Source organism: Gastrolobium bilobum, unplaced genomic scaffold, assembly GCF_033153095.1.
Source record: "Gastrolobium bilobum isolate Gb01-03AN ecotype WA unplaced genomic scaffold, APGP_CSIRO_Gbil_v1 utg1359, whole genome shotgun sequence".
Classification (NCBI taxonomy): Eukaryota; Viridiplantae; Streptophyta; class Magnoliopsida; order Fabales; family Fabaceae; genus Gastrolobium; species Gastrolobium bilobum.
In genome coordinates this window covers 72,890-90,710 of record NW_026897797.1, presented here as the reverse complement: position 1 = coordinate 90,710, position 17,821 = coordinate 72,890, and the positions used below count along the sequence as shown (strand labels likewise).

At 32.1% G+C, this 17,821-nt stretch overlaps 1 protein-coding gene across 1 annotated transcript; it reads left to right on the top strand.

Annotated features, from left to right (window-relative positions):
* Positions 1-11,009, top strand: LOC133310385 (beta-glucosidase 12-like). Its single transcript, XM_061511302.1, has 11 exons — positions 1-54; positions 2,599-2,674; positions 2,782-2,859; positions 2,966-3,053; positions 3,943-4,198; positions 4,330-4,445; positions 4,896-5,113; positions 5,203-5,234; positions 5,328-5,430; positions 10,407-10,515; positions 10,838-11,009. The coding sequence occupies exons 1-11, from the start codon at positions 1-3 to the stop codon at positions 11,007-11,009; spliced, it is 1,302 nt and encodes a 433-aa protein (XP_061367286.1).
* The last annotated feature ends 6,812 nt before the right edge of the window (positions 11,010-17,821 follow it).

The window sequence follows — 17,821 nt, the reverse complement described above, 5'->3', positions numbered from 1 at the left end:
ATGAAGATGGTAGAGGAGCAAGTATATGGGATACCTTCACTCATAAATATCCAGGTATCTCTTTCCTATTCTCTCTCTAACATGTTTTTTCAGTTTTTCTTTCCATTCTCTTAATAGTAAATACCTTTTTCCGCCCTCAGCAACTTTCACGACATCCGTTTTAGTTCCTAGCAAATAAAAAGGTCCATTGTGGTCCCTAAGAAATTCAAAATAGACCCATTTAGTTAAAATTGTGGTCCCTCACAAATTCAAAAAAGATCTATATTAGTCCCTAAAAGGACTAAAATAGGTCCATTTTGAATTTTTTAGGGTCCACGATGGGCCTTTTTAGTTGCTAGGGACTAAAGCGGGAATCGTGAAATTTGCTGAGGACCAAAAATGATATTTACTCTTCTCTTAATTATTAGACTAAATATCTTTTTGGATCCCACTTTAGTCCTTTACAAAAAAAAAAAAAATTAGTGTGTTAGTCCCTATAAAATTCAAATTGGACCCATTTTATTCCTTTTGAGGGGACTAATATGGATTTTTTTGAGTTTGTGAAGGATCACGATTTCAACTAAATAGGTCCACTTTGAATTTGTTAGGGACTTCAAGACTAATTTTTTTTGTAAAGGACTAAAGTGGAGACCGTGATTTTTGATAGGGACCAAAAATGATATTATTCTAATTATTAATAAAAAAACTGAGAAAACTCTTCATTTTTTGTTTTTATTATATTATTTGTTATTGATTATATATTCACTAAAGTAAGCTTTTAATTCATCTTAGATTGTCTAATGCACTATGGCAATATGGAATTTTTTGATCATATGTAGAAAAATATGCATATTATAGTTTCGAGGACAAACAACATAATTATCCCTTTTTTGTTACAGTGCTAAACTTGGTTTACAATTCTATCGGAAATCTTCCAAATCTTCTTATTTTTCTCTTAAAATAAATAAATATTGAAAAACATCATTTTGAACTTTGAAAGTAGCTATGATTTAAACATTTAAAATACAATAAATAGCATGCTGTTTAGTGTTGTTTCATACCTCATATTTTATTTAAATTCTTGTATTTGTTTTTAGAATTATATTTCAAATATCTACTCTTTATGATATGATAACCATACATATAATTATTATATTTTCATAAAAATATAATAATAGAAACATCGATTTTTTTTTAAAAACATCAATTTTCTTATTATCAAATTGTTAATATTTATCACAAAATTAGTTTAATAAAAAATCTTATTAAATGAAAATTACAAGCCATTATATTTTCCTCAAATTTTATCATGAAGTCTTTCTCGTCAAAAAGAAGCACTAATTTATTCTGGACAACCACGTTCTACGTGAGACAACAATTTTATTAGGATATCTTTTGAAAATGGCCAATCATCTTAAATAGTATAAGTAAGGCTGAGTTACAATGACGTGAAATATGTTTCTTGTATTACATCAGACAAAATTGCCTCATGCAATATACAAAAAGTATGTAAAACCTATTAATAAGAAGAGGATAAAAAAGAAAAAGATCTCATCCACTTTTTGTGGTGTGCATTAGACAATTGTCTCATGCAATATGAAAGACATATTTTCCTATAATTATATATACACATGAAGATTATAATTATTTCTATGGCTATAATAGTTGATTTACCTTTAAAGGGGGTGCATGTTTCGGTTGAATCAGAAAAGTGATTGCCCGAACCGATTTAGAAGAAGGAGATTGTTAAATCGATTTGGAGAAAATAATTTAACTTTTAAGTTAGTTCAAAAAACGTGATATGATTTGCTATTTAATTCATTTTAAATTTATCATATTCTAGAAGTGGATACAATTTGGATTAATTCGACTTTTAGTACGAATTGGACCGAATTGATAAAGTGATTCCATTCAAATTTTAAAAAAAATGGTTCAGTGTTTATCAAAAATAAAATAAAATGGTTCAGTTATGGAGTAAATTAAATAAATCGCTTTAAGAAATATAATTCTTTAATTCAATATATATTAATGGAAAAAATTATATTTACAAATTTTTGTTCACAAATTTTTACAAACTACATTGTATATTTTGGGAACTGTATTAATTTTTACACTTTTAAGTGAATGTACTTTCGGGAATATATAATATAGTTTATAAGAATTTATAAACACAAAATTTATAAATATAACCCTAATTCACCGTTAAGTTCGCTTTACTTTATTTTTTTCACATCCCTAGTGCAAATACAATCTTACTAATAGTAATAAATGTGCAACACGCAGATAAGATAGAGGATAGAAGCAATGGAGATGTGGCAACAGATGAATATCACCACTACAAGGTACGATCATTTTTTTTTTTGGGTAGAGAGGTGCGGTGACTACGGTCAATATTTGAGATGATAGTAGCTATTAGCCAGGGAATCAACAGAGAAATATACATAGCATGCACCACTAGTCCAGATCGAGAGATTTGACCGGCAAGTGGTATATACTGTAAACTATAATAAAAAATAAAGTAAAAATAAAATTTAATATACTCAAACAATTGTTTGTTTTGTATTTAGTTATATATGTTTGTCTGTGCAATAAAATATTAATGTGCATTGTACTTTACAGGAAGATGTTGGGATCATGAAGGATATGAATGTGGATGCTTACAGATTCTCCATCTCTTGGTCTAGAATACTCCCAAGTGAGTTGAATATCAATGACCAATTCCTATCTATTAATTAATTTTACTTAAAATATATAGATGTTTCACATTAACCATTTAATTTTTTTTTCATACACTATCCACAGAAGGAAAGCTTAGCGGAGGTATAAACCAAGAAGGAGTCAAATATTACAACAATCTCATTAACGAGCTGTTGGCTAACGGTCAAAATCCAAACTACGTTTACTTAAATTTTTATTGAATTTTGTGTTTTAACATTTCCTCAAGCAATTGATAAAAATCATAATTAATTAAATATTAATTTAGCAGGTTTACAGCCATTTGTGACTCTTTTTCATTGGGATCTTCCCCAAACTTTGGAAGATGAGTATGGTGGCTTCTTAAGCCCTCGCATTGTGTGAGTGACACTAAATTTAATTTTTATCCAAATTGTAGCTATTATAATTAGATGCATGACACTGTGAGTAGACGATAAGTTTTTTTTTATAGAATACTTGAAAAAATTATATTGGCATTAATTTTGTCCATCAATTTAATTCTTGAAAATTTTAGATCAATTTAGTTCTTGAAAATTTTAGATCAATTTAGTTATTTAGTAGTAAAAAAAATGGAACTAATGTAGTCCTTCTATTTTTATTTTTTTTTGTATGCAAGTCCTTCTATAATTTAGATTAACAAAGGTTGACACAGTTGACTAAGGGTTTGGTCCATACCTCTCAAAGACGTGGGTTCAAATTTCACTGACCGATGTGAGGACTTTGTTGGTAGGTGATATGTAATTCGTTTCAAAAATCTTCAAAGAGATTGGGGGAGTTTTCCCTGACCCTAGTGGAATACTGGTGTCTAATCCACTTAAACTTTTCATGAATAATAAAAAAAAAAGTTGACATGAATGTAATTTATTAATAGTATTAAACGATATATATTGATTTGGTCCTTCGATTTTATAATTTGTGTACAAATTGATAATTTTGATGTAACTTTGAATGATCATAGATTAAATTCATGATATCTATTTTTTTTGTGACTAAAGTCAACACAACTTTTCATCTATGAAAGTGAATGTTTATTCTTTTTAATAAATCATGCACATAAAGTCTTCAGATTTTGAAATATGGATAATTTACCGGTTCATCTTATCTTACGATAAAATTTATTTTTTAAAAAAATCATATGATTATAGAGACTTTAATACTATGGTTATAGGCTAATTCTTACATATTAGAACAAAATGTACGTGTAATCTAGCAAACACCATTTAATATTGTTTCATGATTAACTTTTAGAAATGATTTTCGAGATTATGCGGAGCTTTGCTTCAAGGAATTTGGAGATAGGGTGAAGCATTGGATTACTTTGAATGAGCCATGGTCTTACAGCACGAATGGCTATACAACAGGGATCCATGCACCAGGTCGATGTTCTCAATGGCTAAATCCAAACTGCACTGGTAGTGATTCAGGGAAAGAGCCGTATTTGGTTTCACACCACCAACTTCTTGCTCATGCTGCAGCTGTGCAACTGTACAAGAAGAAGTACCAGGTTTATTTATTATAACTTTGATAAGAATTTTGAAGCTTTAAAGTTTATTAAACTTCAATATTATTATCAGGGTCTAAAGGTACGTACTCCAAGTATGGTTGTTATCTAATTGGCAAAAACACTTTATGCAGGCATCTCACAAGGGTGTAATAGGCATAACCTTGCTGTCTCACTGGTTCGTGCCGTTTTCAAATAACGAACTTGATCAAAAAGCTGCAGAGCGAGCAGTTGACTTCATGTTTGGATGGTATGTGTTTAGCTCTATATTGGAATCTTAGTCATTCTCCAACTAAACGTAGACTAACTAGAGTCACTAAAAAAGATGCATTAAATAGCTACTATAGAAGCAAGTAATGTGGCAACAAAGTGGACACACTTAGCTAAGGGTTTGGTCCATATCCCACAAAAGTGTCGGTTCAATTTCTGTTGGCTAAGGTGAAAACTTTGTAGATGGATGATATATAATCCCTTCAGAAAATCTTTTAAGAAATTGGGGCTCACTTAAACTTTTTATTCTAAAATAAAAAAAATATATAGAAGCAAGTAATCCTCACTATTAAAAAAAATATCATTTTAACTTTTTTTTTTTAAATTCTACTTTTTTTAAAACGCATAAATTATTTAAAAGGATTTTTTTAAAAAAAAAGGGCTTATCCAAATGCACACTAACTATTTTTCATTATGACATTGATTGCAGGTATATGGGACCACTAACAACGGGAAAATATCCGAAAAGTATGCGTTCCGTCCTTGGAAGACGATTGCCAAAGTTCTCTAAAGAGCAAGCCAGGCTACTCAGTGGTTCATTTGATTTTCTTGGACTTAACTATTACACTGCTAACTATGCTGCCGATGCACCTCAACTAAGCAATGCCAGACCCAATTACCAAACAGATTCTCTTGTCAATCTTACAAGTAAGGACTCTTTTTTTTTTTTATATGCCAGTTTTCTAAATTATATATATGTTGAATTTGATGATGGCACGTTTTTTTGTTTATGGCAGCTGAACGCAACGGGAATCCAATAGGTCCAAGGGTATGTATATATGGCCACATCAAATTGTAGCTAACCATTAATATTAATTTGTTTGATTACGTATATAACTGTTATTTATAATTACATTTGCAGGCAGCGTCAAATTGGTTATATGTTTATCCTAAAGGAATTCGAGAACTTTTGCTCTACACTAAGGAAAAGTACAACAATCCCTTGATTTACATAACTGAAAATGGTAAATTTATCAAAACCTCATGTATTATCTTGTTATAAAGTTGCATGTTTAGGTGTGATTTCTCTTCTACATATTAATTAGCATATTTATGAAATTTTTTATTTTGCATATTGCAATTCATTTGTAGGTATGGATGAGTTCGATGATCCAACACTATCTCTCCAGGAAGCTGTTAGATTGAGATATTTTCAGTTTAGATTTATTTGATCCTGTAAATCTGTTACTGTTTTTATTTTATAGGAACGTTTGTTTAGATAGAAAAATATTAGGAAGTTTGTTATTATTTGATCTTATCTCAGATCAGAATTCATTTGTATATATACTCTTATTTGAGAATGAATAAGATAACAGAGAATTATTTCAATTTGACATGGTATCACCGAGCTGTGTTCTTGTTCCTGGGAAATAATTATTGGTCCCACATCGTTTCCCTTACTATTTTTTCATTCCTCCTCACCCACCCTCTGTTACCCACCCTCTCTTCGAACGTCTCATTCTCGAACGGCCGAACTTTTCTTTCCCTTCTTTCTAAAACTCCCAAATTTATTCAAACTCCTACTTCCATTCCCCGAATCTTCCTTTCTCCCCTTCCCAAATATCCCAAATTTCATCAACTCCCTCTTTCCATTCGATCTCAGTAATGGATTCTCCACCACATTCTGATTCTGACTCACCACAAGACACCCCTGCTCCTCAGAATCCTAACCCTAACCCTCCGAACATTGTGATTCATCAGGATAACTCCTCTCTTCCCTTAACCATAATCTTGGATGATTCCAATTACCCATTATGGTCTCAATTGATGGATATGCGCATTGGCGCACGCAACAAATCTGGCTTTCTTGACGGCACAACTCTGAAGCCTCCACCCTCTGATCCGTCGTATGCCACCTGGGTAACCGACAACAAAAGAGTCAAAAGCTGGTTAATTGATTCTATGAACCCTAGCCTTATGCAGCGCTTCATTCGGCTGGAAACTGCCCACGAAATTTGGGAGGCAACCTCTCGAACATTCTATGATGGTTCAGATGAAACTTGTTTATTCGATTTGAACCAGCGGTCATTCTCCACTAAGCAAATGGGTAGGCCTCTCTCCACCTATTATAATGAACTTCTTGCTCTATTTCAAGAAATTGATCACCGACTCTACTCCTCCAACACTGTGGAAGGGGTCACCAATGGTCATTCGGCCCTCTCTCGTCTACGTGTTCACATTTTTTTGGCCGGTTTGGACTCTGAATTTGATCAAATTTGTGGTGAAATTCTTCGGAAGGATCCCAAGCTTGATCTGGAATCTACATATGCATATGTCCGCCGTGACTCCCACCAACGCCAATCCATGGGTGCTCCAAAACCATCTTCTGATAACACGGCACTCCTTTCTCATCAGGCACGGATTCCTTCCCGTCCACGAAGTGAGAAATCTTCTGGGAAATCATCCTCACTTGTTTGCACTCATTGTGGTGTTTCGGGACACTCCAAGCAACGATGCTATGAACTAATCGGATACCCTGAATGGTGGGACTTCACACTCCGGCCCCGCAAGAAACTTCCGAACAAAGCACCTGCTCCTTCTCCACCCCAAGCGAATGTTGCACATGCAGGAATTTTGGGTAAGCAATTTGTTTTTTCTGCACAAAGTAGGAATTCTACTTGGATTATTGATACAGGAGCCTCCAATCATATGGTTCAGGACTCCTCCTTGTTGCATGATTTTCAACCTTGTTCCCAATCTTTTATCTCTACTGCCAATGGGGGTACTTCCCAGATTACTGGTCAAGGATCTCTAACTCTATCTCCTAATTTCACCCTTTCTTCTGTATTATGTGTTCCCACTTTAGCATTTAATCTCTTATCTGTTAGTCAATTGACTACTGATCATAATTGCTCTGTTATTTTTGGACCTACCTTCTGTTCTTTTCAGGACATCCACCAGAGGAAGATGCTTGGTTGTGGTGTTAAATATGGGGACCTCTATTATTTGGATCTTGGACCACGCCCTCAGAATTCCATAACTCAGGCGTATGCCACATTAAATAAATCGAAGGCTTCTGCTGACATTTGGCTATGGCATCGTAGACTAGGTCACTTATCATTTGGGTATTTGCAAAAATTGTTTCCTAAGTTGTTTTCCTCTTTGAATCCTTCTGAATTCTATTGTTCTATTTGTGAGTTGGCTAAAAGCCATCGCGTCCCTTATTTTCCTAGTTTGAATAAAAGTACCTTTCCTTTTCAAGTTGTACATTCAGACGTTTGGGGCCCTGCCAAGGTGCCATCTCTTTCCCGCGCTTACTATTATGTCTCTTTTGTGGATGAATGTACTCGTATGATTTGGATCTCTCTTTTAAAACATAAGAATGAGGTGTTTGATGCCTTTAAAAAATTCTGTAACATGGTAAAAAAATCAATTTCAAACTTCTGTCCAAATTCTCCAATCGGACAATGGCATGGAATATCTAAATACATCTTTTCATGAATTTCTTGACTCTAACGGTATCAAACACCAAACTTCTTGTGCATATACACCCCAACAAAATGGGTTGGCTGAACGCAAAAATAGACATTTATTAGAAGTTGTTCGTGCTTCCCTATTTGGAATGAATGTTCCTCGTTATTATTGGGGTGAGGCTGTTACCTCCGCAGCCTATCTTATAAATAGGACTCCCTCAAGTGTTCTAAATTTTCAAACTCCTTTTGAGAAACTTCAATCATATTTTTCTACCCCTCACACATCTAATCTTCAACCCAAGGTTTTCGGTTGCACTGCTTTTGTGCATATACCTAAGGTTCTTCGTAACAAACTTGACCCTTGTGCTTGTAAGTGTATCTTTGTTGGTTATTCTGACCTTCAGAAAGGTTACCGCTGTTATGATCCTATTCTTCGAAAAATATATATTACTCTTGATGTCTCTTTCAGGGAAACAGAAGCATATTACTCAGGGGGAGTATCTCACTCTTCTTCTCAGGGGGAGACTGCAATAACCAGTGGAGAAGAAGTGTTAGTTTCGATTCCTATCCCACAGGTTCCTACACCAACAGTCAGTCAGAACATTGTTCAATCCGTTTCTGAAGTCACAAATTTAACACCTACAACCAATGCATCACCCTTGGATGATCCAGACCCAGAACCTCCACAACTTACTGAGGTTCATTCTGATCCTTTACAATCTTCTCACAATCCACATGAAAACACTGAATGTATTCCCAATACAGAAATCCCTGACTGTATACCCCATACAGAAATCCGAAGGTCTACTAGACCAACCAAAGGCATTCCACGCCAATTATATAACCCAGATCCTAATGCAAAAATTAAATATCCAATTGGAAATTATGTTTCAACAAAGAGGCTTTCTGAACCTTATGCTTTTGCTACTAATCAATTGTCTAGTATCTATATTCCTACTAACATGCAGGATGCAATTGCTAATCCAAAATGGAAGGAAGCCATAAATGTGGAAATGGAGGCATTACAAAGAAACTCAACTTGGGAAATAATTCCTCTCCCTAAAGGTAAACAAACCATCGGTTGCAAATGGATATTTACTTTAAAGCTCAAAGCAGATGGCAGTATAGACAGATATAAGGCCAGACTTGTAGCAAAAGGATATACACAAAGATTTGGCATCGACTATCAAGAAACGTTTGCACCCGTAGCCAAACTCAACACCATTCGAATTCTGATTTCCATTGCAGCAACAAGAAATTGGGTTTTGAAGCAATTTGATGTTAAGAATGCGTTCCTAAATGGTGATTTGGAAGAAGAAGTGTATATGGATATCCCACCGGGTGTTAAGGGAGCAGGAAGTAACCAAGTATGCAGATTAAAAAAGGCTCTCTACGGGTTGAAGCAGTCCCCAAGGGCTTGGTTTGGCAGATTTACCCTTGCAATGAAGAAGTTCAATTACAAACAGAGCAACTCAGACCATACCTTGTTCACAAAACACAAGGATGGAAAGGTAACTATCTTGATTGTTTATGTGGATGATATTATAGTAACTGGAGATGATGACTGTGAAAGAAAACTGTTAGAAAAATATCTAGCAACTGAATTTGAAATGAAAGATTTGGGACACTTGAAGTACTTCCTTGGCATTGAAGTAGCAAGGTCAGATCAAGGAATATGTCTATCACAAAGAAAATATGTACTTGATTTACTTATGGAGACAGGGATGCTGGCTTGCAAACCGGTGGACACCCCTATTGAAATGAATCACACACTTGGGATTTATCCTAATCAAACTCTAGCTGACAAGGACAAATACCAAAGACTAGTTGGAAGATTAATCTACTTAGCACACACTAGACCTGACATTGCATATGCTGTCAGTATAGTTAGTAGATTTATGCACTCACCAAGTGAAGATCATATGAATGCTGTTTACCGGATACTAAGATATCTAAAAGGAACACCTGGAAAAGGGTTGTATTTCTCAAAACATAACAAACTGACTGTTGAAGGTTTCACTGATTCAGATTGGGCTGGAGATAAGACTACGAGACAATCAACTTCTGGATATTTTACCTTTGTAGGAGGTAACTTGGTTACTTGGAAGAGCAAAAAACAAAAGGTGGTAGCTAGATCAAGTGCAGAAGCCGAGTTTAGAGGTATGGCTCAAGGAATTTGTGAATTGTTGTGGGTAAGAAGTGTTCTAACAGATATTGGAATCAGTTATGATGAGCCAATGATATTATACTGTGATAATAAAGCAGCCATAGAGATTGCTCATAATCCTGTTCAACATGATAGGACTAAACATGTTGAGGTTGATAGACATTTCATTAAAGAGAAGCTAGACCAGAAGATTATTCAGTTACCATTTGTAAAGTCCGAAGATCAACTTGCTGATGTGTTAACCAAAGCAGTATCTGCCAAAGCCTTTACTGAAGCAATGAACAAGTTGGGTATTCTCTTCTACATATTAATTAGCATATTTATGAAATTTTTTATTTTGCATATTGCAATTCATTTGTAGGTATGGATGAGTTCGATGATCCAACACTATCTCTCCAGGAAGCCCTTATAGATACTTTCAGAATTGACTATTATTATCGTCATCTCTTTTATCTTCAATCTGCAATTAGGTAAGTGATTTTTTTTTATAGGGAATTGTTTTTATAATTTAACATGAGATAAAATAATTTTTCTATAAATATGTATTAGAGAATAATATAAACTATTAAAAAAGTCATCACCTAACATCTTAAGATTTTGGGTTGATGTAGATCTTTTTAATAGTTTATATTATTCTCTAACAACACATGTAGAGAAAAGATCTTTATATGTGTGCAGGAGAATTGTTTTATCTTCTGTTAAACGAGAAAATAATTTTTTTTTTTTTTTATATGTTAATGATTTTTTTTGTTAATATTTAATTTAATTCTTTCATTTTGTTGACTTTATAAGGGATGGTGTAAATGTAAAAGGATATTTTGCATGGTCATTGCTGGACAATTTTGAATGGGCTTCAGGTTACAAATTGCGGTTTGGAGTCAACTTTGTGGATTACAAAAATGGTTTAAAGAGACACCAGAAGTTCTCTGCTAAGTGGTTCAAGAATTTTCTTGAAAGATATTAATTATACTTTGTACATCTGATCCAATAAATAATGTAATAGAGAAGGTTAATTTCAAACAAGAGATTACTATTATACATGCCTTTTTTTTTATCTTTCTCAATCACTCTCCAATACATTAGATCAAAAACTTAATAGGAGAGAGATATGATAAAAGTAATTGAAATTATGATTTAATGATATCGGAAAGTGATAGAAAAAGATAAGTAGAATAACATATCCCAATAAATAATTATGTGATCCTTCATTCTCAAAATTGTAGTTATATTCTTTTGGTTATGCTTTCTCTATCGTATTTTGGATGTGCACGAGTTTTGCATGTGGATTTTTTTTAACATAACCAACATTTTCTGGAAATAATATATTAAGACGTATGCAATTTCACAATAATATAAAGTGATGGAAACAATAAGTTGTCAAAAATAGGGAAATTTATTCCATGGTCCTCCCTTCCCCTTTTCTTCTTTCTTTCTCTTTTTCTTTCCTCTCTCCTTTCTTTTCTCTTCTCTCTCCTTCCTATTCTCTCTACACGGATCACAAAGGTCGAGACCTTTGAATATTGTCTCTAAAAATAGACTAATTAAGCAGATCTTATAACCTCAATTATAACATGGGTTGAAATTTTTTACGGTTATTTTTCAATTACAAATATAAAAGCATGTTATCATTGCATTATATACCATAATTTACCTTTACATTTATGATGTACTTTTCTTTTACATATATCTTAATAAATGATTAAATTATGATTACCAAAAACATATGATTGAATTTTTTTTCTCAAAAAGAAAAAAATATATTCAATTCAACGTTTTAATATTTTTTATAAATAAATATTCAAAGTTCCTTACTGACATTAGGGTTAGGAATATGATTTTTACTTTCGTACTCAAGAGATGAGGTGAATTGAGTATTGCAATTTTTTTTTTCAATAGACCCTTCTGGTTTCTAAATCAACATTTCATACAAACTTTGATATATGCGAATTTTATCAAAATATTTAAACAATCCATAAAATATCATCTATCACAATTATAGAACATATACTAACACATACAAGATAACAAATTAGCAATTAAAGTGTTAGCAATAAATTAAGAGTTTAGAGAATATTACAAAAGCAATATAAGTTGGTTCGATTACAATCATGAGTGCTTGACAAACCGTTACAACCTTCAAGTTTTACGGGTCGTTGGTGACCTTATAACAACCTCCAATTAAGCTTCTGAGTGCTTGAAAACCTTACAACTTTTTCTAAATTTTCCTAGGCAAAGAGGAACAAAACTTTGATGCATCAAAGGTACCTAACTAGGTATATATATTTTTCAAATTTGGAAAAAATTTCATTAATTTTGAAAAATAAAATTCCCGCCACATTGAAATTTTTTCTCTTTTTGAAATAAAGATGTACCCAACTCGGTACATCTGATGCACCAAAGATTTGTTCGACAAAAGGCTATCTATCTCTCAATCTCTTTGGGTCTCGATCATTTCTCTTAAACTCAGGAATACAATAAGGGATGATTTAAATGAGGATATACATTTTCAAAGTGTGGATAATGCAAATTGAAGCTCTATGGGTATATGATCTCTAATAAAGAAATGAGATCAAGGACTTTAAATGATCAAGAATGAGTTATCCAGGTTTATGAGCAATAAAATCTATCAAATAAGGCTCAAATATTGATTCGATAATGTTCAAGATTGTTTAGAGTCATTGGGAGTGAGTATTTATAAGTTTCCCTACAAAAACAACTGTTACTAGTTGTTGGAAAGCTTCCTGACTAGTAAGTATTTAATTACTTTTCGATAAATATTTGAGTACTTTCACTACGAAAGAAAGTATTCAAATACTTTAAAAAAATATTCAATTTTTTTCTACAGACATAAAGTATTATATTATTTTTCAGACAGAAGCAATTTTATGCAATAAACTCAGTTCAATTTGATTTCAAAGAACTCTAAGCACTCAAGAAACATGTTCTTTACTTTTGGAAATTATTTTTAGGTTCTCAAATATGTCAAAACTATTTTTCATCAATTTTTTAAATCATTTTCAAGAATTCCATGATATACCATCAAAATAATTTTTCTTAAAATATTATGACTATTACTAAAGTTTATAAAATGGATTTTAATAAAGGAAAATGAAGGAGGTTATATTTATAATATCTTTTCACTTACAACTTCTTATAATCAAATCTTAACTGTTGATTATAATCCAAAAAAGATTGTAAATATAATATTTTTCAAGAAAAATAGATTAAAATTTCAATTTCAATAATCAATATCAATTACTTTTTGCATTAATTTTCGAAAATTTAACTCGAGGTCGAGGGCACGAAAATGGAGGATGTATTGTGTTGGCGGGAAATAGCGACGAAATTTACACACTGCATTGGAATTGCTCTGGTAAGCCAAACAATAGCACAAGACACATGCCTACCGTTGGATGCAGGATCATCGTGGATCTTAGCCGTTATAATCACAACCCATAATTTTTTATGGAGTTTTGGTTTGTTCTTTAACATGACAAGAAAAAATTTCCTGCACACACGACATTTTGTGGGTCCGCACTTTTTAAACCAAAAAAAAAAAAACTAAAACATGCAAAACGAATCTCTATAACATTACATAATCACTTCTCCTACAACATAATTCTTATAAAACTCATTTTTTATTGGGTATTAATTAATGGATAAAAACTTTAACCGTTGATCTCGTGAATTTTTTTGGCAGTTGGCCACAACAGCGTGATCTGCAATACGGACGACAGCACTATAGTGCACCCAAAGCATTTTCAGTTTTTCAACTCGCGAAGCCCTAGTGTTGGGTGGAGGAGCTAGGTGAATCGAATTTGATCGCTCTCAGTCACAGACTCTGCTTCTAATTCTGAATTCGAGGTTCATTTGATTTCAAAGTCTCAAGGCGTTTGGTGGAGAAATTTTTTTTTATCTAAGAAATAATTATTACTGAAATATAGCGAGGAATATATTTTACTAGAATGTAACTAAAAAACTTTTTGATAAACTCATATTTTTTTTTGAGAAAATGAAGTTAATTTTACTGAATTTGTGTTTGATTGATTATGAAATATTAGTGAAAAAGTGAGGTTATTTTACCAAAATAACCTCACTTTTACTTTTCGATGCAAAACCTTTTCTATTTGTGGTACCTTTTTGCTTTTTGTCTAAACCATATCAACATATCATACAAAACATAGGGTTATTTTTGTCCATTTGTTCCCGCTTGATTTTCTCTTCCCGAACTGCCAACAATTCCATTTTACATTTGGAACTTCGATTTCACATTCCGTATCATATTTATCAAAGAAGACCATTTTCTGAAATGAAATGTAGCCCAAGAAATTTTCAAGAATTTGCATACCAAACTTGATATAGATATTTTTTCGTCTCAGCTTTCCCGTTCTTTCTCATAGAATTCACGTACCAAACGCGTTCAAGTGAAAAGTAGGAAACTGTTACGAGTTAATTATAAAAGTTAATAAAACAAACAAAGAGGGAGAGAAATATTTAAACAAGCTGATACGACGTTTAAAGTCAATAAATCAAAAACAAACAATGCTGAAAGATTGATTGGTAAGGAAAAATGATAATTTGTAATTCTTATTAGCATATATTTATGCAAGTCTTTTAAATGAACATTTCTAATGGTATTTATGTGCTTCAGCTAACTGTTTATGCAATCATGCATCAAATAGAATTATTAAAACTAGTATTTAATTTTATTTTCTTTCTCCACCGAACCTTATCGGTGACTCTGGATTTCAATTTCTTTCAACTTCAACGTTTTTTCTTAAATGAGAAATAAGAATAGTGATTGCTTTCTCTCTCCGTACTTGATGAAGGATGACCGCGACTATGCACCGATTTCCTTGAATTTTTTTTTTTTCAAAAGTTTCAGTCACTTGCACCAATACAGATCCGCTAGTGATGTATGTAAAGTTAATAATTATTCATACGAAAAAAAAAATGGTGTTTACAATTATATAGTTTTTGAAGTTTTGAGGGGGTGATAATTAATTATGTGATGAGAAAATAAAAAATTATGCTCAAACTTAAATGTTTGTATGAAATTAGAGGGGAGAGATGGTCCTTTCTAATCCACCCTCACTCGACCACTTCATGAAGCTTGCAAATGACAAGACTCGCAACAGAAATATTGGAGCGTATTTTCACAGCCCTTGCCCCGGACCCCGGTGGCGGGTGCTTGATTTCGTGTTCTATGATTCCGTTCAGGATTGAAAAGATGTTCTCTATTTTGAGAAAATGACCCAAAACCAAAAATCTGGGCTAAGATGTTTTCCATTTCAGTTTAATAATTTTTTTAATAGGATAATCAAGGCTCCCTTTTTTTTTAAAATCAACAAGTATAGGTGTATATTTTGTTAATGAATTTAAAATTTATTGTGATTTAAACATCTTGAAATTCAAGGATGAGTTTAATTTGCTTATTTTAGAGATAAGCATATTTTAGAAAAGCTTTTTCTTTTTTATGACATAATAAGAATTTAATTTATACACGCACATTTTAAAACATGGCAAAACCTTTATTTTTAAAATCTTTTTTTATATCGATTAATTATTAAATTAATATAATTAGTAATTTACTCATAGTTGATCAATAATTTAAATTGATTTAGTCAGTACTTTACTTATAGTTAATCAATAATCTATTTACATTTTGATATAGCATTTTATTTATTTTTTTGGTGAACCAAAAGCGCTTAAAGTATAATTTGTGATTGATGAGAATCTTAGTGCATGTTTGACATGTCTTATTTTTAGCTTCGTTTCTCTTTCAAAATAAAAATTTAATCAAACATAATTTTATAAAAATTCTTATTATAAAAATATTTTTATATAATGAAGACAAAAACCTAAAAGCTAAAATCTCCCAAAATGATCTTTTTTTAAGATATATGTCAGTTTTTCACATTTATCATATTTATTTTATAATTTTACCTTTATTCTAAATTTATATTTATAAATTTTATCCTTTACTCTAATAATCCATTCTAATAATAAATTATTTCATCTTTCTTTTTTTAAAACTATCAGAACATTTTATACAATCACCAAACAAATTTTAATTTTATTTTTTAAGTTTTTTTTTTTTAACTTCAAAATAACTTTTAACTTAAAAAAAAAAATACCAAACAAACTCTTAAAAATCAAACCAAACGTCTAACCATAAACCATATCAATCTCTACGTATATTCTGACAAACTCCCTTCTAGATTGAATCAACATAAGGTGGTCAATTTGAGTATGGTATTTAACTTAGTCCCTACCATTCGAAAATATTTAGTAACACAGGAGTACTGACTACTCAATACCTATTTAGAAAGTTTTATTTTTAGCTTCTCTTCTTAGTATAAATAGAAGTTATTTTAACCACTTTTGTCAAACATGTTTTGAGTACATGAAACCCACACCGCAACCTGACATATGGCTCAAACGGTAACCCTCTGACCCATACTTGACATTCTGGTAACCTGCATTGCATGATCTGTCTTCAACTGAGACATGAATCAAACACCTTATCGTCAGTCTCATGAGCTTCCATGTACCATTTATCCACCGCAACTTCGAGATCCTCCACAACACATTCCACATCCCTATTAGTCCCAGTAGCCCACTCTAAATTTATAAAAATAAATAAATAAATAATTTAACCAGAAATTCTTTTACTATTTTCTGCTTGTGGTTATTTATAGATTGAACTGTTTGTTAAGCTTTAGGTTTGTATTCCTTGATAAGATAAATTATTTTATAATGGTAAATACTGCAATGGTGTTTTTAGAGGGGATGGACCAAAGTTATGTGATGAGTCACCAATCACCATGTGTATCCGAGGTAAAAGTTGAGAGAGGGGATGGTGTTATGAGCACAGTGACTCTATATTTAGGTAGAATAATGTAATATTGGATATAAGATTTCTTTCAACAATTGAAGTGAACATGTATAGGTTTCTGCCCAAAGATCCACTGCTTTTTGAGGTGGATAAAGTAAGAGATTCTTTATAATAAGGATCTATACGTCTTTCTTTAGAATGGCACAATACTTTAAGGGGGTGTTTGGTTGAGAGTATATGTATATCTTTATTATTCCATGCATTTGGTTTTGGAATTCTTAGACATTCATGTTTGGTGAAAATTTTTTTAAAATTTTCTCATCTAACTTATTTTCCTAGCATTGGAAGAGTGTGTGTAAAAAATGAGGAATATTTCACTATTTAAAATGACAACTTCAATGGTGGTTTTTGTAATTGTATGGGTGTGTTTGGTACAGGAGAAATTTTTTGGTGACCGGGAATCATGATTAATGGGAATTCAGTAGAAATTGAGTTTACTTGGAATCTTACGAAAGATGTGTTTGGTTCGCCAAAATATTACCGGGAATATTGGGTAAAAATTACTGATTCCATATTTGGTTTAGAACGAAATATGACTTGGAATATGAAGTTATTTTACAAAAATAACCCCAAACTATTTTTACTTTTGTAATTGATAGATTGGGTCTAGATTTTTATGTGTATTGGGATATTTTTGTCTCAAAATTTATTGTTGTGCTTTCCTTTCACTTGGTATTCTGATTGGTATTCCGAATTACCATATTATTTTTGGTAATCTGAATAGTGACTTTTCTTTATAAATCAAATTACCGGTAATCCTTGGATATCTGGGAATCGTAATTTATTTCTTCTACCAAACGTGGTAATTACATTTACCAAAGAAGGATTACCGGTAATTCTCTCCAAAAACTTGAACCAAACACCCCCTGGGTAAATGG

What these genes read in the sequence shown, in the direction of transcription:
- LOC133310385 (XM_061511302.1), top strand. Translation starts at nt 1, where the DNA reads ATGAAGATGGTAGAGGAGCAAGTATATGGGATACCTTCACTCATAAAT. An exon ending in TTCTTAAGCCCTCGCATTGT is followed by an intron (nt 3,054 to 3,942) that starts GTGAGTGACACT and finishes ATTAACTTTTAG; the next exon opens with AAATGATTTTCGAGATTATG. An exon ending in GGAATCCAATAGGTCCAAGG is followed by an intron (nt 5,235 to 5,327) that starts GTATGTATATAT and finishes TTACATTTGCAG; the next exon opens with GCAGCGTCAAATTGGTTATA.